At 43.5% G+C, this 23978-nt stretch overlaps 1 protein-coding gene across 1 annotated transcript; it reads right to left on the minus strand.

Moving 5' to 3' along the window:
- Window positions 1–2386: 2386 nt before the first annotated feature.
- On the minus strand, window positions 2387–23642 carry Rbm17 (RNA binding motif protein 17). Its single transcript, XM_013009217.1, has 11 exons — window positions 23487–23642; window positions 18428–18568; window positions 16581–16697; window positions 14724–14890; window positions 13659–13756; window positions 10869–10925; window positions 9371–9512; window positions 5865–6028; window positions 4609–4682; window positions 3784–3882; window positions 2387–2410 (listed from the first exon to the last, which is right to left on the minus strand). Exons 2-11 carry the CDS (start codon window positions 18548–18550, stop codon window positions 2387–2389), a joined length of 1065 nt encoding a protein of 354 aa, XP_012864671.1. The 5' UTR covers window positions 18551–18568; window positions 23487–23642.
- Between the last annotated feature and the right edge of the window lie 336 nt (window positions 23643–23978).

Consider the following 23978-nt stretch of genomic DNA (forward strand, 5'->3'; position numbering starts at 1 on the left):
CGACCCCCTCCTACCTTCTGAATTGATTCTTTCAAGCTGGAGACACACCAGTACCCAGTATTTGTTGCTCTTAGCTAAGCTCACTGTATACCACGATTACCTTTCATGAGTACACGCATCAATATCTCCCATGAAATCAGGTCTTCCTCCTGCAGGCAGCCTTCTGGCCTCCTTGTGCATGGAGTGGCCCCTGGGCGTCAGCCCTGCTGCTGGATAAGTGCAATGGAGTCAATACCCTGGTTTCTGGATTGTGGGTTGCAGAGTGAATGGATGAGGATGCGGACTGCACATGCTTGTCTGACAAGGCGGCGGCATAGCAGAGGTGCAGGAAGCCTGCAAAGATGTATTTAGAAACACGGAGGCAGACACCAGAGTGATTTGGCCAAGACCTGAAAGCAGTCACCATGGAGGAAACGGCGAGGACTTTTCCATCATAAGTTGCGGGGAGAGGAAGGTAAGAGAAGAAATAAAAAGAGCCTTGCATGAGTAGCAGCTCACTAGGTGTAAGAAAACTATGGGAAGAAATGAGAAGCTGGCTTCTAGTGGCTCATACCTGTAAGAGGCTGAGATCTCAGGATCACGGTTCAAGCCCAGCCTAAGCAGGGAAGTCCATAAGACTCTTATCTCCAATTAACCACTAGATAACCAGAAGTGGAGCTATTGCTCAAAGTGGTAGAGTGCTAGTCTTCAGCTAGCTCAGGAAGAGTGTGTAGGCCCTGAGTTCAAGCCCTACAACCGACAAATGTGCAAAGAAAAGGTATATACTGTATGGTTTCAGGTATATACTGTATGATTTCAGGCATTCTGGAAAAGGCAAACTACTGATGATGAACACATCAATAGTTGCCAGGGGTGGGTTTGAAGAAACAAGTGAAATATAGGGATTTTTTCCCCCTGAGGCATTGAAATTAATAATCTATAACTCTTACTTTCTGCTTGGGGGAGCAGGAAATGTTTCTCTTCTTTTCTCCCTACTTTAATCCTGAAACACTAAAATAAATCCAGGCTAAAACTTAAAAAAAGTGACATTATTCTACATAATACTATAATGGTGAAAATGGAATATTAAACATTTGTTAAAACACACAAAACTTTATGAAATGCTGAATAAACCTTAATGTGAGTAAATTTAAGAACTGACTGGGCCAGGTGCTGGTCACTCATGCCTCTGCTCTGGGCGGCAGCCAGAGCAGAGCAGTTGTGAGAGTCCATCTCAACAGAAGCTGGTACTTGTCATTCCAGCTGCAGCAGATGTGTGATAGGAGGATCGTGGGTCAGGTTTGCATCCATGCAAAAATGGAGGTTCTATCTCAGAAATAACCAGTGGGAAAAAAAAGGTTGAAAGTTGGTTTTGCTCTACTGACTCCTAACAACTCTACATTTCCGCTTTCACATGCTGAGTGGTAGAACCAGGGTTTGACTCTCCACACCAGATTCAGTACAGCTGCCCAATGACCTGCTGTCAACCATCTTGTTTCCCCTGACATCAGTCCATTCAGTTTTCTGGACCACAGCACAGACAGGGGTGGCTAAATATTTTACCAAAGTGAATGGGTTCACGGTTGTCAGCCTAAGGAAGATGCATCCTGGCTGATTGTGCCCTACCTCTTGAGGCTGATCATTTATCACTTGACATTCCAGGCATGTTAGTCACATTTCTTAATGAATGAAAGAACCCATTCTAGTTTCTATAAGCAGAAAAGGAATTAAAAAACAAATCCAATAGTGAATCTTCAGGCTGCTAGGGGGAAGCCTGGTGATATTACCTAAGTCAGGAAATCCCTATACCACTCCATCCTGCCCTGCTGGGCACCATGCACGCCCATCCATCCACTGCTGTCCCAATGCCAGACTCTACTGCACAGACAACCCCTGACAAAGTGCAGACAGAACTCCTCCCACAAGAAGTCTCGGTCTGATGGGATGACTGTAGCACATACCCTAACGACTAGCAAGCCCAGCTGAAGAGCACTGTCTCTGGGGGAGGGGAGTGAAGGAAGAAAACTTGTCTGGGCCACCAAAAATGACAAATCACTGTTACATCGGACCTTGCTACCTATAGTGTAGTTCAGCTAACTTTTCATTCATACTGAATTTGTATTTGTTAATACTGAATTACAGATGCACTCAATGATTACTGCAGTTACAATTTATAAAGTAATGAAGAAATTGGGGCAATTCACTAGGCTCTGCCATCAGATGAAAGCAATAGTGAGTCACCTGCATCTCTTTAGCTGTTGATAAAGATGCTGGAAAAGCCATCTAAGGCAAATACACCATAATGTGAATATGTTATACATAGTTACATATGCATAACTGTGAACATTACAGTTTGGAACTTGTACCTTAGCAATTAAAGAGTTTATTCAGATTACACTAAGCACTGTCACATTCGGTATGGGTCAGGTCCCTGTGATGACAGGCAATTTCATGGTACAGCAGTCTCAACTTCAGGGCTGTTTTTCCTTCATACTGTTATGAAATACTTTTTAACTTTTATTCTTTAAGCCTTTATGTGATGTGGATTATTAATCACAAAACTCGTTTCAATTTTAGTAAGTAGAAATGCTAAGTATTTTCTCCTGGCCAAGAGGAAAAAAATACACTGCACTTTCTCATCATAATAACCTAAGAAAAAACACAGGTTTGCACCTTTCAGCCATCCGATGGGCAAAGTCCCATGTAATGTTGGGGAAAGCAAGGAACAAAATACAGGGGTGAGAATTTTTTTATTTTTTCTTTCTTCTGGATTTTGTTCTTTTTCAGGGAGGTGGTACAAGCGTTTTAACTCAGGGCCATGAATTCTTGTGCCTACTAAGCAGGATTCTATCACCTGAGGTAATTAACTCATTAGCGCCTTTTGTGGATTTGTGAGACAGGGTCTCATTATGTAGTCCAGGCTGAACTCTGAATTCAAGATCCCTGACCTCAGGCTCCCAAGAGCTACATTAAATGTATGTTCAGCAGTATTACTGTTTTTTCCAAACAGCTCTTACCCTGGTAATGAGCCTTACTACAGAGTATTTTTTTTCATGTTTCCTTTTTTGAGTTTCTGCTACATATTTTTTTTTTTTGGGGTCTGGTCGTGGGGCCTGAATTCTGGGCCTGAGCGCTGTCCCTCAGCTCTTCAGCTCAAGGCTAGCGCTCTAACACTTGAACCACAACGCCACTTCTAGCTTTTTTCTTTTTGCTTACGTGGTGCTGAGGAATCGAACCCAGGGCCTCAGGCATGCAAAAGGCAAGTGCTCTACCATTGAGCCACCTTCCCAGCCCCACATCTGATACTGTTTAAAGCCTTCTCTATTTTTCTTGATGACCTTTTTCTCAACTGCTATGCTTATCATCAGTATTACCAAACTAGCAACTAAATATTCTCTAGTTAATGTGTTTGTATTTCTTCAACTAAACATAACCCCTGAGAGTAGAGAACATGTTTCCTGTATCCTAAACACTCCCAATACAGAAGGGAATATGTAACAGGTAATAAAAATATTGGGAATCTCACACATGTCTAATCTCAACATTTAATCAAAGCTTGTAATCACTATGCTGACCCTCAATCGTAAATGAAACATTTCCACTTCTTCCCCAAATAAAATCTGAAATCATTATGATCAAAATTGGTATAAATGAGAAATGCAACTAATCAATATGTCACAGCAAGACGGTGTTACATACAGTAATATTCTAGCTTTCTATTTGTAGCATGTTTTCTAACTTGCCAATTAAAACATAATCAATAACATAAAAAAAAAAAACCAGAAACACAAAAACCCCTCTTACTTCAAATATCACACATTTCCCAACTTTGCCGTATTTTTCACATTCTTCCTTGGTTTCAACTTCCAAGTCTTCATCTACTTCTCCTGCACCAACCATGTTCTACAAACAAACAAAATATTCAAGTTCCCAAGTATAATTACACATATGTAACAGAGGGTTGTTTTTGAAGGGGGTGTATTTTGGGGAAGTGTGGAGTTGAACTCAGGGCTTCCACCTTGCCTGGTGTGACAACTGCTGGGCCAAGCTTTCAGCCCCTGTAATAGTTTTATAAACAAAACTTTCATTCGTAACAGCAAATATTCTTAATCCCAAATGATGCAATGAAAAACTGTCCTTGACATATCTAAAAGCTGCCATTTCTTTAAAAATATATTAAGCTTTGAAAAGAGTTACAAGGTCATCTATTCAAGCATCAAATGAAGCAGAATTACTAGCAATCTCACATTTAAGCAATTACTCACAACATTATGTATTTAGCAAAGAAACTGGTACTTGAGTGACAGGTAAGATAAAAACCAATCACCACCGGACCTATCTGAAGGTGCTATTTGCTAATGTCTTATAAAATTTTCAGTTTTCTTTAACTTTCCTCACGTGCAGCTAGAGTGAAAGGCTTGTGTCACCATTCCCGGGGTCTTAACAATTTCTGAACTAGTATGGCATCAAGCCACAATTCTCTCCATTTCTACCTCCCAAGCAGCTGGGATTACAGGTGTGAGCCACCATGTCCAGTCTTCAGCCTTAACCTTTATGATAGCAGTAGGGGTAGGATGGGGCAACACACAAAAATCAAGGTAAGACTGGTATCATTCTTTTGCTTCTTACCCTCAGCAGAACCACTTTAGTAGGGCACTTAAGTATCTCTGTTAATGGATTTGAATCCGACTTCTTGGATGCATCTGTATTAAAACAAATCATCAGACATTACGGAACTAAGTCCTATTATTGTGACTAATTACCTAATAGTAAACACAATAGTTGTGTCCCAAGTCATCAATGAGTATCTCTGTAATCAACCTCTGCAATATAAACACCTCCTTTGCTCTTGTATATGCTTTCATATTATTTGCTGGAAGTTTCTAGCTTCTACCACTACCTTCCAGTTTTGGCTTATATTTTACCTCCTAAAGGGTGGACACAGCACAGTATGACCCTGATTGGTGAGTCCTAGCTAGACTAACAGTTCATGGTTACTAGCCCACAGCAGTAAGCAGGAACATCTGTTTTTTTTTTTTGGATCCAGTCTTGGGGCCTGAACTCTGGACCTGAGTGCTGTCCCTCAGCTCTTCAGCTCAAGGCTAGCGCTCTACCACTTGAGCCACAGCGCCACTTCTGGCATTTTACTTTTTGCTTATGTGGTGCTGAAGAATCGAACCCAGGGCCTCATGCATGCAAGGCACGCACTCTACCACTGAGCCACCTTCCCAGCCCAGCAGGAACATCTGAAGCACTGGCTTTCAGATACTGTCACAATTAGGACACTACTGTTTTTAGCAAATACATCCAGGCTCACTGAGTTGCAGAGCAAGTGGGTACTTTACGGTTTTTTCTTCTAGGAAAAAGAATTCAGCTACGTTGACTCAAAAATCAACTCATTTTTCTGTTTAAAATGCTAAGACATGTTTATCTTATTGCTACAGGCCTTCAGTACAGAAGATTATAGAAATCAAATGAGAACAAAATACTAAGACATCAACTACAGATGACAAAGCAACAGTAGACAGAAAGCCGTTTGTATGAAAATGAGGAACCACATCTGTAACAAATTTTGGGGAAAAGAACTATGGAAAAGATCAGACACAGGCATGCATACACGCTATGAAAACGAACACTTCTAGGAGGCCAACAAGATGTTTTGCTAGTCAAAGCAGGTATGACATTATTTTCCTCAGGGCTATTTATTTTCTGCCCAAGCTTTAGCTTGTCCTCTCACAGGCCTTCATCTCTCTACCTCAGTTCTGACAAAGCAAAAGATGAGCCTCAGGACTCTTTCTTCACAAACAGAAATGGAAATGCACCCTCTTAGAGCGCAGGACTGACATCTGCTGACGGAGGAGGGTGCGCCTCCTCTCTGCACTCACCCTGAGCCTCTCCCTTCTCGGTGGCGTCACCCACGATGATCTTGCCGCCCCTTTTGCTGGTCTTCTCCACAGACAACGCGGTGCTCAGCCCTTGCTCGTGCTTCCCCAGTCCCTGGCCTTCCCGGAAGCCGTACTTCTGCATGATCTTATGTGCTACTGTGCCCCTAGGAGGAGAACAATGGAAAAGGGCCCTTAGAGTCAATGCTGCCAAGTACAGCTTAGGCTGGATTTTGTTTCATAGCTATCACCTTCTGGTGAGAGATCACATACAACAGTAAGTCTTTAGATGTTCAGGACGTTCAATGTAAAAGAAAACAATGAAGCTGGGCACTGGTGGTTCATGCCTATAATCCTAGCTACTCAGAAGGCTGAGATCTGAGGATCACATTTCCAAGCCAGTCTGGGCAAGAGAGTCGGTAAGACCTTATCTCCAATTAACCAACAAAAAGCTGGAAATGGGAGTGTGACTCAAGAGGTAGAGCACCGGCCTTGAGTGAAAAAGCTAAGGACAAGCTCCTAGACCCTGAGTTTGAGCCCCAGGACCAGCATAAACAAAGCAAAACAAATGAGTGCCACCCAGGATAATGTTTACCTCTAGAGGAGCCTTACTTTTCTCTGATGACTTCTCCTCCTTCTGTGCTCCCTGCCTGCATTGCTACACTGCTTATGACCACTGTCAAGAACTTAAGACTGAAGTTTCAGAATGAAGATGGTGGTATTTTTCTAAATTGCATAATAAACTTTCAAATGCAAGAACCTTAGGAGATCATCTAAGGTGTAACACATGGAAAACAACAACAAGGCCAAGAGTAGTAACTCACCTAAGATTGGGCACAATAAAAGAGGTCTCAATTGGAACTATTTCCATTGGTGTTATGGTAGAAGTGAAACAGCATCCAAACTCATGTTTCTGAGCCCATTTTTTTTGTGTGTTTCATTTTGTTTTGGTGCCAATACTGGGACTTGAACTCTGGGCTTCAAATACTCTTGCTTTTGCTTTTTGCTCAAGGCTGGCATTCTACCATTTGAGTGACACTTCTATTTTTGCTGGATAAGTGGAGACAAAGAATTTCCTGGGCCAGGAACCAGGGGCTCACACCTGTAATCCTAAATACTCAAGAGGCTGAGATCTGAGGATTGTGGTTCAAAGCCAACCCTGGGCAGACTCATCTCCAATTAACCACTCAAAAGCTAGAAGTGGTGCTGTGAATCAAAGTGATAGAGCACTAGCCTTGAGCAAAAGAGGTTAGGGAAAACACCTAGGTCCTGAGTTGAAGCCCCACAACTGACCAAAATAGGAAAAAAAAAAGAAAAAAAAAAGTATTTCCTGGATTTGCCTGCTAGGGCTATCTTTGAACCTCAGTCTTCAGGTCACAGCCTCCTAAGTAGCTAGGATTACAGACACGAGCCCCTGGCACCTGGCTTCTCACCTCTTTAACAGTTAGGAGCATCCTTCTATTACATTACAGTGCCTGCTGAATCTTAAGGCACTTCTGAATGACAGCCTTTGCTTAGCCTTGAGGCATGAAATCCTGTTTCTATTAGAACTACGTCTCCATACTTCATCTTTCACAGTTTTTAGACTTTTTTTGAACAAACTATTCCAGGGCAAAAAAAGACTAAAACCACAAAGCTATACATAGCACAATGCATCTTTCTTAAGGATAAGCTCAAGATCTAATTCTTTTTTTTGGTTGGTCATGGGGCTTGAACTTTGGGCCTAAGTGCTGTCCCTGAGCTCTTCAGCTCAACGCTAGTGGCTCTACTACTTGAGCCAGTGCCACTTCCGGTTTTCTGGTGGTTAATTGGAGATAACAGTCTCATGGACTTTCCTGGCTTTGAACTATGATCCTCAGATCTCAGCTTCCTGAGTAGGTAGGATTACAAGCGTGAGCTACTGATTCCCAGCTAAGCTCTAATTCTTTTTCTTTGCCAGTCATGGGGCCTGAACTCTGGGCCTGGGTGCTGTCCCTCAGCTCTTCAGCTCAAGGCTAGCACTCTACCACTTGAGCCACAGTGCCACTTCTGGCTTTTTCTGCTTATGTGGTGTTGAGGAATCGAACCCAGGGCCTCATGCATGCAAGGCATGCACTCTACCACTGAGCTACCTTCCCAACCCGATCTAATTCATTTTTATAGGGGAACTAGTCACCTTTTATCATAAGGGGGAGGGGCGCACTCCAAACCCAGTAGCACTTCCACGTCTAGACATCCTAAGGCGGCCATGTCCAGGAAGACTCATAGCAGTAATGGCAATGTATGCGTACCCGCACTGTTACCACTAGCTACGAGTGGCTGAGCACTTGAAATGACAGCAGTGGGAAGGAGAAACTAAAGTTCTATCTACTCCACTCTGACCAGTCACTGCCCTGAGGACTGACAACCAAAGCAGAGGCAAGTGAGCACGTCAAAGTAGCACCAGGCCACGTCGGGTCATGCTCTCTGTCACCAGCTGTGGTTCACCACAGGAAGTGTCTGGTTCCCACCCAACAAAGAACTTACTGTGACTCTGATGTGTTCCATGGTCCTTCATAGAATCATAAACAACATAAAAAATGTTCTCTTAACCGAAATGCATGGCTAGTCTACTGGGGTTAAAAAGAAAAATCCACAAGTCCTACCAGAAGGTCAGACTTAAAATTGATTTTTATACTCAAACAAATATCCAATTATAGTTAGAGTGACCTACTTGTATTTGTAACTCAAACCAAAGGTTTTTTTTTTTTTGCTTTTGTTTTTAATATGGAACACTGAGGAATTTGTGTCTTTCCAATCTTCTCCACATGGTTCTAATTTTAGTATATGTACTGCCCCAGGTCATTCACTCAAACCATGTTTGAAACCAAAGGTACAGGGCCAGGACCTTCAGGCAAATGACCCATTTGATTAGGAAAAAGAGATACATAAAGGAAAAAGGAAATAAGCTAAGCTCTAATTCTATTCCTGAGCCTTTTTTTTTGGTCACTCTTGGGGCTTGAACTCTAGGCCTGGGCACTGTCCCTGAGCTCTTCAATTCAAGGCTAGTGCTCTACCACTTGAGCCACAATGCCACTTCCATGTTTCTGGTGGTGTACTGGAGATAAGAGTCTCATGGACTTTCCTGCCTGGGCTGGCTTTGAACCTTGGTCCTCAGATCTCAGCCCCTGAGTAGCTAGGATTATAGGTGTGAGCCACTGGAGCCCGGATTTGAGCCATTTTTCTTGCAAGTATTACAACAGTATCTGTAAAACATTAGCAAAAACTGTTCCTGCACAGAAAATAATTTTCATCACCTAGTAGTCAAGACTTCCTGTTTAACACAAAACCACAGCTGGAACAAAGTCAAACATGCCTTGAATGCCCATCCCTGAGCAGAGGACCCTGTGTAATCAAATATACCACAAATCTTCCTGAAGGCCCAAAGGTCCCATTTTCAAATGAGCTGTTCTATTGGAAAAGGCACCGATGTTTCACAGAGTTCCTGGAGCCACGTGTACATTTTCTTCTGTACAACCCTCAAGTCTTACCCCATGTTAGCAAGGAAGGAGTTACTGGGCCCAGTTGGAGACCTGGGCCTGTCGGGTTCTTCATACACTGGAGGGGGAATAGCAGCTTTGGAAGACTGTGACCGGGGCCTTGAATCCTCTTCGTAAGGAAAATCTCGGGGTACTGATGGAGAAAGATAAAAGTTCACTAAAATACTACTAAATCTGATCTTGTATCAATTATTTATGTTGAAATGATTTAATCTACATTTTTTGCTTACTACAAAGAAAAAGGTAAATTTTATGTAATCCTCTTTTATATAAATTCTTTTTTAAACAGAGGTAGGACAGTACTTTTGCTTCTTCTACGGCTTATATCCCCTCAAATGTTGTTCTTGCATTACTCAAGGGCTATTTATTCTTTAAAGTCTTTACAATTTTCTTGCTTAAATCTTTAAGATATACAACCCTGATTCTCATAGTATCTGTGTGCCTGTCCTAAGATTCTTTAACTTTCCTCCTTGGCCTCTCAGACAGAAAGGTGTGAGGTCAAAGCCATGCATCCAACAGGGCTTTCAACTCAGATAAACAGCAGAACCATGGGAAGCTGTAAACTCTCCTGATACCTGAGTCCTATTCTCAGAGACTGGTTTCAATTGGGGATGTTTGTTAATAGGTATGTAGCAATATTTAAAAAAATTACATTCTTTAAAAATAGCACAAATAGTGTACTATATCAAAGGAATATTAGAGTTGATCACATTTAGTTATGATACCGCATGTATGGCTCAACTCTGTGCATGAAAAAATGATCTGCATGCAACTTCCAAGCCCAAGCCCAACCCCCAGATTCTAGAAGAGCTCTGGAGAAGCAGGAGGACACATTCTGACAGAGGACAGAATAACAGGCACACATCTATCTACTCAGAGAATTACAGAAAACAATTTAACCAAGGAAGGTACTGTCCCCTTGAGAAAGGTCATGAATATAACAGGTCCTAATCCTATGAGCAAAAAACATACTTTTGTTTTTGGTAATGTGTTTACTTTTGTTTTCATTAATTCTAAATGGGGGGGGGGAAGCAAAACAAATAGATTAAAAAAAAGATGGACTCCACTGTATAAAAATCTAAGCCTCAGAGACTGGCATAAACATGGCCTGATACGCTCAATGTGGTGGCTCACAACTGCAACTTCAGTAACAACCCAGGAGGCAGAGATCAGGAGGATCAGCCCAGAAAAAAGTTAGCAAGAGTCCATTTCAACAAAAAAGCAAAAGGGGCATGTCTCAAGTGGTCGTCAAACTTGGGTACTGTAGACAAAAAAAGAAAACAAAACAAAAAAAAGGGCATGGTAAGAAATGCCTCCTAACTACCAGAGCAGAAGTGAGCATCAGACCCAACCCCCAGTGGTATCAGGAGTTCTGAGAGGAGACAGGTTCCAGGCAAAGACCTAAACTCAGGAAACTCAGGAATCAAAGCTTAGTCACCACAACAGGGTTAAAAAAAATTGTATCACAGAGCAGAAGAGAACTACTTACACTCCTTGTCTTTCTCCACAAGAGAAGTGGGTGGGGCAATGGCAGCTCCGCCCATACCTGCAAAAATATAAACACAGTGCTTAAAGGAGGAAAAACCAAGGCTAACTGCATGACTCAAATGGCAGAACACTGGCCTAGGAAGCTTGAAAGCTTGAGTTCAATCCCAAGTACTGCCCCCACAAATAAATAAAGGAGACTTTTTCATAGGCTCGTAAGGACTGCAACACCTGTCATGTCCACTTGCCGGATTTGTCCACCCATCCCTCCTGGAGAGAAGGAAAAAAAAATCCTGCTACTCCATTCCTAACATCTAAGTCATCAGGCATCTAAAGCTAGAATTAGAAGTATAGAAAATTAGTGAAACTCAGACACACAAAACTGTTGTCCAACAGGCATTCAAAATCCCCAGAATGGAATTATCAAGTGAATTTTAAGATAAAATATAAAAATCCAGCCTAACAGTATCCTTAAGAGTAGCATAATTATTTGCTATAAATGTATCACTCATCTGATGCTTGTAATACACAACCTCTAACTTTAGAAACCTTGGAAGCAGGTTATTACCATTTTCCGTTCAGAAAGTAACCAGAGAACAAATGAGGAGAAGTGGAGTAAAACAGTACACACCCAGCACACAGCAAGTTTCTCTAACAGGGTGCAAAACTGAGCTAGGACAGATGAAGCAGGGAAATTGTGTTATTTAGCAAATGTCAGAAGGGCCAGACTCAAAAGTTAAAACAAACAAGTAAACTAAAAAAGCAGGTAACTTCCTCACTCACCATACTGTGGGTTTGCTTTTTTTCTTTAATGTTGTTACAAGATTAGGGGACATAGGAGGGGCAATCTAAATCTACTTTCTCTGAAATATTAGAGATCTAGGAATTCCTCATAAAAGGGTAGAAAGAGAAAGAATAAAGGACACATCTGGCAACAGGAAGTCCTGGAGGTGATGTGGGTTTTGGCAGGCCTTGGCCATCTTGCCCACCCAGAACCACTGTCTAAGGACTGAGAATTGCTATATAGACAAGACCAGGTATATTCACCTAGCTCAAAAAGCATGCAAGCTTCAATTAAGAATGGCCATTTTGAGTCTTTAACTCCCATTACCCACATGAGAGGCAGGAAATGTTTCTCTCTTTATGTATTCTCCCTATTTTAACTCTGTCTCACTAAAATAAACCCTTGTTAAAACTTTCACCTTATGTGTAACTCTTTTTGTGAAACACCCTGAAATGCTTTTATGAGCTCTCAAGGACTTGCGATTTTGCAGGGAAGCTGGAAAGCTGGGAGACCCCTCCTCTACGCTTCAGTGACACAAACTCCTGAAACTTAACACTTTATTGGAAGTGGCTCCTGAAGAAGTGGTTAGAACACACTGTCACAATCCTGCTGGGGTTCACTGGGTAGGGAATGTAGACACAAACAAACCAAAAGATACGAGAGAACTTTCCATTGGCTGTGTGACAACTGGAAAGAGAACACGAGTGGACATTAGGAAATTTTCCATTAGGTGTGAGCTCTAAGGTATTATGGGCCAGGCATGGTGGTACATGCCTGCATTCTAGCATCCTGCATCCTAGGAGATGGAGGCAAAAGGACTGTGAGCCCCAGGCTGGTAAAGTTACTACATGGCTGCTTCCAGGCCCACCCAGGCTACACAGGGAGAATGGGTCTCAATGTCCCTCCTCCACAATGTAGCATGGCTTAACAAATAAAATAACTTAAAAATGTAAATTAAAATTGGTTACAAAACCATGCTATGTCACCAACATAAAATGCCTGAAAGGCATTAAAACCACTACAGATGCACTATGGCTCACAGCCTGGGTGATAAAAATCACCTACGAAGAAAGATGAACCCGAATAAAACCTTCTTACAGTTCTTTGGAATATTTCCTATCATTTTTTAAACAAATTCTGATGTGCTTTGGAAAGCAAACTGATGTTAATAAGTTCAATAAAGAAAGGTTCTGGGTTTTTACTGGCAAGTTGCTACAAACCAGATTAAAGCACACCAATCTATTAGTGGCAGTCCAAGGGTCCACTGGAGTATTGAACCCCCTTAGATAAGATGGTAACAGTAACATTGTAACAAGGGTTACAGGCAAATAAAAATCATGGGTAAGACGAAAAATGGACCTGTATGATATGCAAAGCATTCATGCCCTCCTGTTCCAGGCTTACAAAGCAGGGGAGAGTAGCAGAGCCTGTTCAGAGCTGTGAAGGTTACAGGAAAAACTCCATGAGAATGCAAAAGAGTGTCTGATATCTAACAGGCAAACAGAAGATTCAAATTCTTCATTTATTCTCATTTGTGATCACACCACCATGAACCTAAACAAGCATTCTATTCTTTCAATTCCTATTATAGCTAGTAATGGTTAAACTAAAACTCTGCTCACGAGAGAGACAAATTTCTGTCTCCCTGCTTTCCCAAGCAAGATGTGGAACATGCAGAGGTTAAGCAGTCTCTTCAAATTCACTGGTGTTGGTGACAAGCATGCTCTTGAGTTCCCATCCCCATTCCTCATCTAATGTTAAAAGCGACAGAGCAGCTGGACTAGAGGCAAATAACAGGTTAGGAAAAGTATAGGGACAGAGTCTACACTATCCTCACAGCATACACGTTAGTGTCAGAAAGGGTTTCTGAAGCTCAAAGGAAAAGGTCTATGAACATGACATAAGCTGAAGTTGTTATATAAAATGTGGACTAATGGGACTGCAGATGACAAAGCAAATACAGGGATTATTTCTCATGTGTGAAACATAGTGTTTACACGCAAGCCTTACTTCTTTTCCTTCTTTCTCGCTCATAATCTTCATCTTCATCAGAATCTGGATCTGGCCGCCTTGAAAACCCACTAGCTTCATGTCTGTCTTTACGCCTCCTGGGACAACAAGGGAATGATCGTTCACCTCACATCCATCATTTTAGAGACAGGAAGCTGGGATGTCACCTTGACTTTCTCTTAGCAGAGAAATATACAAACCCTCATGCATAATAAATGATTAATTTGTATGTCAGTGGCCTCAACTGCTCCCAAGACCAAAAGAGCAAAGATAAAAAGGAAACATTCAGAAGATAACCTGAACTTGGCCTATAAAATATAACAAGAAAAATATTTTTCTTGACATTTAACTTTTAACATTAAAATGAATGGTAACTTTTTTTTTTTTGGGGGGGGGGGTCCGGTCATGGGCCCGAACTCTGGGCCTGGGCGCTGTCTCTCAGCTCTTCAGCTCAAGGCTAGCGCTCTACCACTTGAGCCACAGCGCCACTTCCAGCTTTTTTCTTTTTGCTTATGTGGTGCTGAGGAATCAAACCCAGGGCCTCATGCATGCAAGGCAAGCACTAGCACTCTATCACTGAGCCACCTTCCCAGCCCTTTTTTTTTGTTGGTTGTAGGGCTTGAACTCTGGGCCTGGGCACTGTCTTGCGCTCTTCAGCTCAAGGCGAGCACTCTACCTCTTGAGCCACAGCGCCTCTTCTGGTTTTCTAGTGGTTTACTGGAGATAAGAGTCTCATGGACTTTTCAGCCCAGGCTGGCTTTGAACCATGATCCTCAGATCTCAGCCTCCTGAGTAGCTAGATTACTGGCCTGAGCCACCAGCGCCCAGCTTGGTAACAGTATTCTAAGGTACATATTCACTCATGAAATGATTTACGGTCTGTGTATTTAATAGACATTAACTATTTATATTAAAGACTTTAATACCTCACAATTCTTAAAAACATTTTAACTCTTTCTGGGATTGCCAGATCTACATAACTAACTTCAGTCCTAGAGCTGGCACTCATTAATATCCAATGAACATTTCAGCTGCAAAATATCCCCAGCCCAAATGAAGCCTTACTTTTCCCTCTCTTCTATTTCCTTCTGTCTTTCCAGCTCACGCTGCCTCTGCCGCTCTTCCCTCTGGCGCTTCACGACTTTCTCATAATCATTAGGAAACATGGGGTCATATTCATCAGCTAAGGGAATGAGAACTTCTCCTGCAGAAAACCCACTGGGAACAGGGTCCTGGGGAAGGAAAAACACCCAATTAGGTTATCATTGCACAAGTTTACTCACAGTATTAAGGTACAGAATAAAAGAGGCCCTGAAGATCACTTACACCGCCTCTTTATAGACGAGTAGAAAAATTGCCTGTTATCACCATTCACCAGGCACAAGCAGCCAGCTTTCCTGCTGCACCACAGTGAAGTATTTTGCCTCTTAGTTTACCACTATTTCCAACTACTCTATGACACTTGTACATAAGTCACCATGAACTGACATTCAAAATATCAGCACTTGGGAGCAAAAAACTCTTAGTTACAGAAACATTCTGGGCAACTTAGACAACACATGAATAACATATTCACAGTTAGTCATCATTTAGAATAACTTTAGATTTTGATGAGATGGGCCCAACATTACATTATTACGATGTTAAAAAGCAGTTTCTTGGACTTCTAAAATTCTCTAGAAAATTCTTTCTTTCCAGGTAACCTGCATTTCAGAATCTGAGTCTGATACAATTCTTATCCCAGCATCATTTTTTTTGAAGACCATTACGATCAGGTTCCAATGATACCAATTCTATTTCCTCTAAAATCAAGTTTTTAGAAAAGAAACAAACTTAACAAAAAAATTAGAAGCCAGGTATGATAGTATACATATGTAACCTCAGCTACCACAGAGGCAGAGATGTGAGTTCTGAGACCAGCCTGGAAAAAGTTTTGAGACCGTATGTAAAAAAATAAAATCAACCAGTGTGGGACTGGCTCAAGTGGTAGAACCATTGATTAGCACTTGTCTTGGCCCTGGGTTCAATCCCAAGTAGTGCAAAAACAGAACAGAGAACAAGAAAACACAAAAGGGAGACAGTATATATAGCCAGTCAGAAAATAGGTTGGTTAGAAACCATTGATTTGGTATTAATTCAACTTTCTTTTGTAAGTTTTCATACTTTCTTCTGCTAGCTCTTTCTTTTTGTCCTAACCACTAGTTGTTTCTTTTTCGTGTGCCAATCCTGGGGCTTGAATTTAGGGCCTGGGTGCTGCTTCTGAGCTTTTTTTGCTTAAAGCTGGCACTCTGCCACTTGAGCCACAGCTCCACTTCTGGCTTTCTGGTGTTTTACTGCAGATATGAGTCTCACAAACTTTCCTGCCCAGGCTGGCTTTGACCCTCAATCTTTAGATCTCAGCCCCAAGTAGCTAGGATAGAAGGTGTGAGCCACTGGAGCCTGGCTATTGTTAAGCTTTTGATCTTTTTTAGTCAGTCACTTATACTACCACATATCATTTGAATGTCATCTGTAGAGAAATAGCTACAATTTATATGAAATTCACTTGTTCCTCTGTGCAGCTTTAACAATGATTTTGAATAATCATTTATCAGATATTCCTCATTAACTCAGCTTACAGGAAGATGCTGTTTCTAAGCTAGATAAAGTCACTGGGATAAGAAAACTTATGGTAACAAAAATGTTTTGGTGTTTTTCTTTTCTTAAAAGTCCCTTTTCTCTATTTTAATCCAAAATAAACAAGTTACAGAAGTCAGAGGAGCCTTATAACAGAAAAATACTTAGGTTTAATTGCTGAAGAGCAGGATTCAAAGTTGTTTTTCTTTTCTGCATGTTGAGATATGCTTGTATATTAGGAGCAACAAATCCATGAACTACTGAATGCATGGAAGCGTGCCGGGTCACAGGCACATGTGAGCTTACCTTCAGCCCAGCCGCTACATGTGGTGGTGTGTCCACTATCTGCCGTTCATCTGAGGAACCGCCCCTCTTCAGGTCAATGACAGGGGCAAGGACTGTGCTTTGTTTTGTCCTTTGGCTCTAAAAGCAGAAAAAAGAGAGGTATACTGAAGTTTCAAATTAACATTCATAATACTTGTAACAAAGATTTTTTTCCTAGTTTCTGTACAAAATTTGAAATGATAAAAATCCACCTGTATTTTAACTCAGAAGTTATTACAATCCTGTTCTATTTTGCTTAGTCCACGTTGGTGGTCCCTCATATTTAAGTTTACATGTGAAGTTCAGATGTGAGAAAGCTCCACATAGGATTTTAGCCTCTGGAGGGCAAATCTGCAGCACACTGTAATGTGTGTGGATCCTTCAAAAGGAACAGCTATGCTGGGAAGGCCTAAGATACTTGAGCATCTGGACTTCCTTTTCTCTTAGGATCTATTATCCTGATCTCCCACTTTTATGATGAACCTACCTCAAAACTTTTCAAAGTCACTAGTACCTGATAACTCCAGCACTTTGAAAACTGAATGCCTCTCTCTTAGGCTGACTTTGCCTTTTCATTTTGCTATCTTCCACTGAATTAAGATTGTTCATTAATTATGTCGATTGAAAAACTAATCGAATTCATGTTACTAAGCATCAGCACCTGGCTGCTTATCTGCGATCTTTTATTTGTGTGCTTTATACAAAGAACAAAATCTTGGCTGGGAATGTGGCTTAGTGGTAAGAGTGCTTGCCTAGCATGCATGAAGCCCTGGGTTCGATTCCTCAGTACTACATCAACAGAAAAAGACGAAGTGGTGCTGTGGTTCAAGTGGCAGAGTGCTAGCCTTGAGCAAAAGAAGCTCAGGGACAGTGCTCATGTCCTGAGTACAAGCCCCCAGGACTGGCAAAAACAAAACAAAAAAAGCAAGAACAAAATCTTTTCATTATCGAAGTACCAGTAGTATCCTCACTAGGGAATAAGAATGCATGCTCTGCCAGGTGCCAGTGGCTCATACCTGTAATTCTAACTACTCAGAAGGCTGAGATCTGAGGATCGCAGTTCAAAGCCAGCCCGGGCAGGGAAGTCTGTGAGACTCTTATCTCCAATTAGCCACCAGAAAACTGGAAGTGGTGCTGTAGCTCAAGTGGTTAGCGCTTGCCTTGAACTGAAGAGCTCAGGGACAGCACCCAGGCCCAGAGTTCAAGCCCCATGGCCAACCAAAAAATAATAAAAAGAATGCATACTCTAACACATAAGGACTCTTAAACAACAAGCAAGCACAATATCACTTTATCTTTAAAAACATTCAACAAGTCAACTTGTCAAATGTAAGTCAATGACGTATTTTTCATATTTTATATGTCATTATTTCAAGGATATTTCCAATTCCTAATATGTTTCACAACCGTAACAGGACTGATTCCACCTAGAAGTATACAGGACACATTTGTAGCCATGCGTGTGCAACAGCTTTACTCAGCAGAGCTCCGCCTACACCACCCCATTGCCATCCAGCAGGTGCTACTTAAGAGGCACACTGCTGCAGCTCCAGCCTGTATCAGGGCTGTCTGTACTTACAAAATTAGTGTTCTGAATACATTTCCTCCAACTCAGACAGACTGAAGTAAAAAAAACTAGTACCCTGGCTAGACATTCTCCCAGAAGAAGCAAAGTGACCTAAGCCTTTCTTCCTCTTGCCAATAAACAGGAAGAAGGGCAGGCTACAATCCCCCCCCACCCCCCCCCCCCCCCCCCCCCCGCCCCCCCCCCCCCCCCACCCCCCCAGCACACACACAGGCTCCTGAGACTGGACCTGTCTTGCCATTACCTTTGCTTGAGTGAGGGCTGCCTTCTTCACCTGAAGCTGAGACTGCAGAAGTTTGAAGTTTTTGGACCAGCCTTCAGTTTTTGAGTCACTGGTCTCCACTCCTAGGTCATCATACAGGGACATCTTCTCTCCAGTTTAATGCTGAAAGGCACGCAGAGTAGAGATCAAAGAACGCACAATACATCCCCATACTGGGCACACCCTTGTAGCACACCTCAACCGCAGTCTTTAAAACCAACTCAACATACTAAACTTGCCAGCACAGCCCGCCTCTTAAAGTAAGAAATCGCTTGCTCACAGAAAGAGAAAATAACTAAATCAAAACCCACAACTGCAAGTAAATGTGTCAATGCATTGTATGAATTCCCAACTTATGTGTGCATTCCAAAACTGTCCAAATCGGTGCGTGGAAAGCACGTTCCCACATAAACCAGATCTATTTGCTCTGTGCTGGGACTGAGAGGCACACATGAGCAAAGGAGGCAAAGATTTAGCACTCACGGCTTGCATTGTTGGACTCAGGACAAACACTTCCTCTGATGCATTCCTACCCCCCAACCACTCATCAAGGGCACCCAAGAGGGGGCTGTGTCCACACCTGTGTGACCTTGGTTTCACACAGTGGTGTGGGGAACAGGGAGTAGACACCAACTTTTACTCTCCCCGCTGCTCTAGTTTTAAAAGCAGCAGGAATCCCTGCCAGAAGTCAGTGCCCCAAGAAACCTTTGTTGCTTTCCCTGCTTTCTTTTATTTCTTCCTTCATGAACCCTGGGATTATCCAAACCTTCTCCATCTTATTTTATTTAGTAGTGCAAGCTGAACCCAGGGCCTTGTGTTACTAAGCCCAGGTGTTCTATCACTTGAGACACACACCTGGACCTTTTTGCTTTTTCAAATAAAGTCACTACCTTATAGTCTCTACCCAAGACCCTTTTATGCCTTGGACACAGCCAGGAACACTCACTAGTTGTTTGATAAGACTTTCAGCGTGGGCTGACCTTAAATTACAGACTCTTCTGCTCTCTCCCTACAGAAGCTGAGATTGCAGATGTGAGCTACAGGGCCCAGCCTGTTCGGATTTTTAAATGAAATGCCCTAAGCCACCTAGAAGCAAGGTTTATAAAAGCAGCCACTGAACACATGACAAATGAAAGAATGACCTAGGATTCTCCTTGCATGAAGGATCCACAGAGAACTGCACACAAGCCCCCGCCTTGGGCATCTAGAGAGGCCTTTTTTCTTTTTGGAGGCACTGGGGTTTGAATTAAGAACCTCACACTTCAGGCAGGTACTCCTCCACTTTATTCACATCTCCAGCCCATATTGGCCTGGTTTAGTTGTGTGTATATGTACGTGTGTAACTGTACTGAGGCTTGAGCTCAGGGCGTGGGCATTGTCCCTTAGCTTTTCTGCTCAAGGCTGGTGCTTTCCCACTTGAGCCACACTTCCACTTTTTTTTGGGGTCCGGTCATAGGGCCTGAACTCTGGGCCTGGGTGCTGTCCCTCAGCTCTTCAGCTCAAGGCTAGTGCTCTACCACTTGAACCACAGCACCACTTCTGGCTTTTTTTTTTCTTTTTGCTTATGTGGTGCTGGGGAATCGAACCCAGGGCCTCATACATGCAAGGCAAGCGCTCTACCACTGAGCCATCTTCCCAGCCCCCACACTTCCACTTCTGGCTTTTTTGCTGATTAACTGGACATAAGATTCTCATAGATCCCCCTGGTCCAGATGGCTGCAAACCGTGATCCTCAGAGGGCAGCCTCCACAGTAGCTAGGATTAAAGACATAAACCACCAGCATCTGCAGTGTTGCTATTCCTGAGGTGGGGTTTTGCTGTATTCCTCGACCATCCCGGATTGTGATCCTCCTACTAGTGCTTCCCCCTGTCACGGGAGATGACGTGGACAACACCACCTGCCACTCACACTCATTAACAAGGCCCAGGCCAACCTCCAACCATAATTCCCTTACCTCTGCCTCCCAAGTAACCAGATTATAGGCTGGAGACACCACGCCCAGCTTCAGAAATGCCTCTGGAAACTCCCAGACCAAATCAAGCAAACAGTGATGATTTTTCTTCACAGGTATGGCAGAAATGTAAGCAGATCTTCAAAGTTTCAGAGAGAATCCTTCTGGGGCCTGCTTCAAAACCCATTTAATCCTATTGCTGTAGACTACACGAAAACCCAAATCGACTTTATTCTGCTCATGGCTCTGTCCCTGGGCTAAAACCAGTGTCTGACCCACAGCCAAAAAGGAAATGAGACTATGCCATTAATACTTTCCAAGCCACCTGTTTAGAAATTGCTAGTTAGGATGAAGACCATTGTACCAAATGGCTTCTGAGGTTTCTGTGCACTTTCTTCTAGCTCTCAGAGCTCAAAACTCACTATTCAAAAACACAAGTACTCATTACCTGAACCAAAAAACAACTTTTTTTTTTTTTTTTGGTCCGTCGTGGGCTTGAACTCTGGAGGCCCGGGTGTTGTCCCTCAGTTCTTCAGCTCAAGGCTAGCACTCTACCACTTGAGCTACAGCACCACTTTTGGTTTTGAGTGTTTATTGGAGATAAGAATTTCACGGACTTTCCTGCCCAGGCTGACTTTGAACTGAGATCCTCAGATCTCAGCCTCCTGAGTAGCTAGGATTATAGGCGTGAGCCACCGGGCGCCCAGCTCAAAACCCCAAACTTTAAAAAAACTCACTATTCACGTATGTATCTTTAAACCTTAACATAGGAAAACTCAAACCGTAAGCCAAACAATAATCAATGCCCAACTAAAAAATGACTATGACTCTGTCACCTGACTTTGAACTGCGATCCTCACCTCAGCCTTCTGAGTAACTAGGATTACAGGCATAAACCACAAATGCCCAGCCATTTTTTTAAAAATACAATAAACACCATTCTGTCCAGGAAACAGAAGTTAGAGGCTTTTGTTGTTGTTGTTTTCGTTTTCTTTTCTGTCTTGTTTATCAGTATTTGGTAGGGTAAAGGGGGGCACACAGAAACGGATGGACAAAGAGTGAACAAATAGGGCAGTGGCGCTCACTACACACTAAGATGAAAATGAACTATAAGGCTTGTAGGTGGGATGAGAGGGAAAAACTTGGAGAAAGTGAGGGTGACACTGTCCATGGTCAGCTAATGTACTCACATTGTACAGTAAAAAGGTGATAATGTTTATTTAAAAAAAAGGTTCAGCTAGAAGACAGATGGTGATTTTTCAAGGTTCCATTTAAGCTGGAAAGAATTAAAAAAAAAAAAAAAAACATGTCCAAGTGACAGGAAAAAGAACATGGAAGAAATCTCCAAAGTGCCACAGCTGTTTATTTTTCTAAGTTTACCTTAAGAGCCTTTATTGACTGCTTTCCCCACAATAAAACCACCCCCAATTAGTTTTCCTTAACATAACAAAACTTGGTTGCTCATGACACATTTACCTAACGGTAACATGCTACCTAATGGTTTACACCTCTGTCTCTTACCATAAGCCACTGAAAGGCAGGGATTCTATCTTATCACCATGCTTCGACACTCTTAAGTACTCTAAAAACATTTCCTGAATGTAGGAGTGCATGAATAGGCAAATATCAAGCATTATTTAAAATAATTATTATGGAACACACTAAGGTCTGCAGATCTGCCCTTTGAGGACATAACTTAGAGAAGTAAAAATTGTTAAGACTTGAATTACATACCTAATTAATTAGGAAAAAACTATTCCCATCATACAACCATACAAATCATAGTCTACCAAGCATAAAAAGAGAGCTGCCTCACCGAAGCCTGAGAAATATTGCACACATACAGAGGAAAATAATCAGGAAAGGACGTGGAAGGGTGGTTTCCTTGGACGCTCACAAAATATACAACTTTGTGTAGAATTTGTCAGTTCAGAGAATTAAGATTTTTTCACCCCTATTCCTCCATCCCTGCCACCTGGTCAAGTTTTAATATTCCCAATCACACTCATAATGTGCTACAGCCAAAATACAACAGACCAGCGGGGACCAAAACCAAAGTCCACTACAGGTAAACAGTAATGTGGGTGTTCAACGGAACACTTTTCCATTTTTTCCCCTATTTACTACTATGAAAGAGTTTGAAAAATCAGTATCCTAGGCTCATCTGTTTGTGCTTGAAAGCTTATAAGGGGAAAACATGCAGGTAATGAAAGCCAGGTACAAAGAAAACCAACTCCAATGAAGTTACAGGAAGGGTGTAGCAATTCTCGCCTCGTACTCCATAAAGTTGATGAACTCCACGATCAGAGCTACTCCTCCCTCTAACATATATAGGTAAAAACATCTGTATCTCTCTCTGTACATGGAGGTATATACGGCTATCCAGGTATCTCTATACAGGGAGACAGATCCATAGATAGGCTGGCTCCGGGTCAGCGGTCTGTCCTAATGGTACCCATGCGGTACACGGATTAACCAACCTTTTGGAAGTCTGTCAGTAAGTTATCTCGCACTCCCTAGACTCCTGATCTCTGCACGGCGGCAACTTTTATCCACTCAAGACGTGGGGACGGCGTGGCGCCCTCCAACATCGCCTCCCGAGGCCGCCCGCCCATCCGTCTGCGAGCTGGGGCGGATTCCGGCTCTCGTCCCCGACGGCTCGCACCTGGCCCGGCCAGCTCCTTTACGGGGAAGCCCCACGGGCACCCCGAGCCTCCGTGGGGCAGACATTCGGGGTCAGCGGGGCCCACTGACCCAATTTGGTCAGGACAAGATCCGCACGGGGAAGGACGGAGGGATCGGAAGGGGTCGGGAGGGAGGGATGGACGGACAGACGGGCGGAGCGGGTCTGGGACCCGGGGGGCCGGGGAGGCGGCGGCGGGCCGGAGAGCTGGGGCGAGCCGGGCGAGGCGCCCGCGGCGGAGGGCGGGCTGGACCGCGGGGTCCGGCAGGCGCGCCGGAGTCCTCCAGTCCCCTCGCGGCCTAAAGCCGCGGCCTCGCGTCCAGCGCCCTCCCGGGGAAGGTGCTCCTGCCCCGGGTCTCCGCTCCCAGTCGGGCCGCCATCCCCAGGCCTCAGGAGAACGACTTACCGGGCCTGGCGGGCGGATCTTGCCCATAGGGCACGACGGCGGCGGCGGCAGCGCGGAGCCCACCCGCACTCCGCCGAAGCCCCCCCGCCCCCGAAGGCCGAGGCCCGCGGCGGCGCCGACCCTCGGCCGAGTCCGCAGGGCACTCGGCGGCGCGGGGCGAAGAACGGCAGCGTGTGTGTGCGCGTGCGCGTGCGTCTGCGCCTGCGCCGCTAGCGCCTTGCCGCCCTTGCCGGCTCGCACCGCGCCCCTGGTGGCGGGAGGACCATATTGCACACGCCTCCACGCCGGCCTCCTCTGCTAACAACAGGGGTCGCCCTTGCTCAAGGTTTCCAAGTTCGTGAGAGGCTGACCCCAGAGGTAAGACGTGCGTTTTTCTTTCTCCTTCATTCAAAACCATCTTTGTGTGGCAAAAACTGAAAATGAATCCCACAGGCGAACCTCCAAAGTGAAGAAACAGACTTTTCCCCTGAACACTCCACAAAGGGATCAATA

Source organism: Dipodomys ordii, unplaced genomic scaffold (assembly GCF_000151885.1).
Source record: "Dipodomys ordii isolate 6190 unplaced genomic scaffold, Dord_2.0 Scaffold9, whole genome shotgun sequence".
In the NCBI taxonomy this organism is placed as follows: Eukaryota; Metazoa; Chordata; class Mammalia; order Rodentia; family Heteromyidae; genus Dipodomys; species Dipodomys ordii.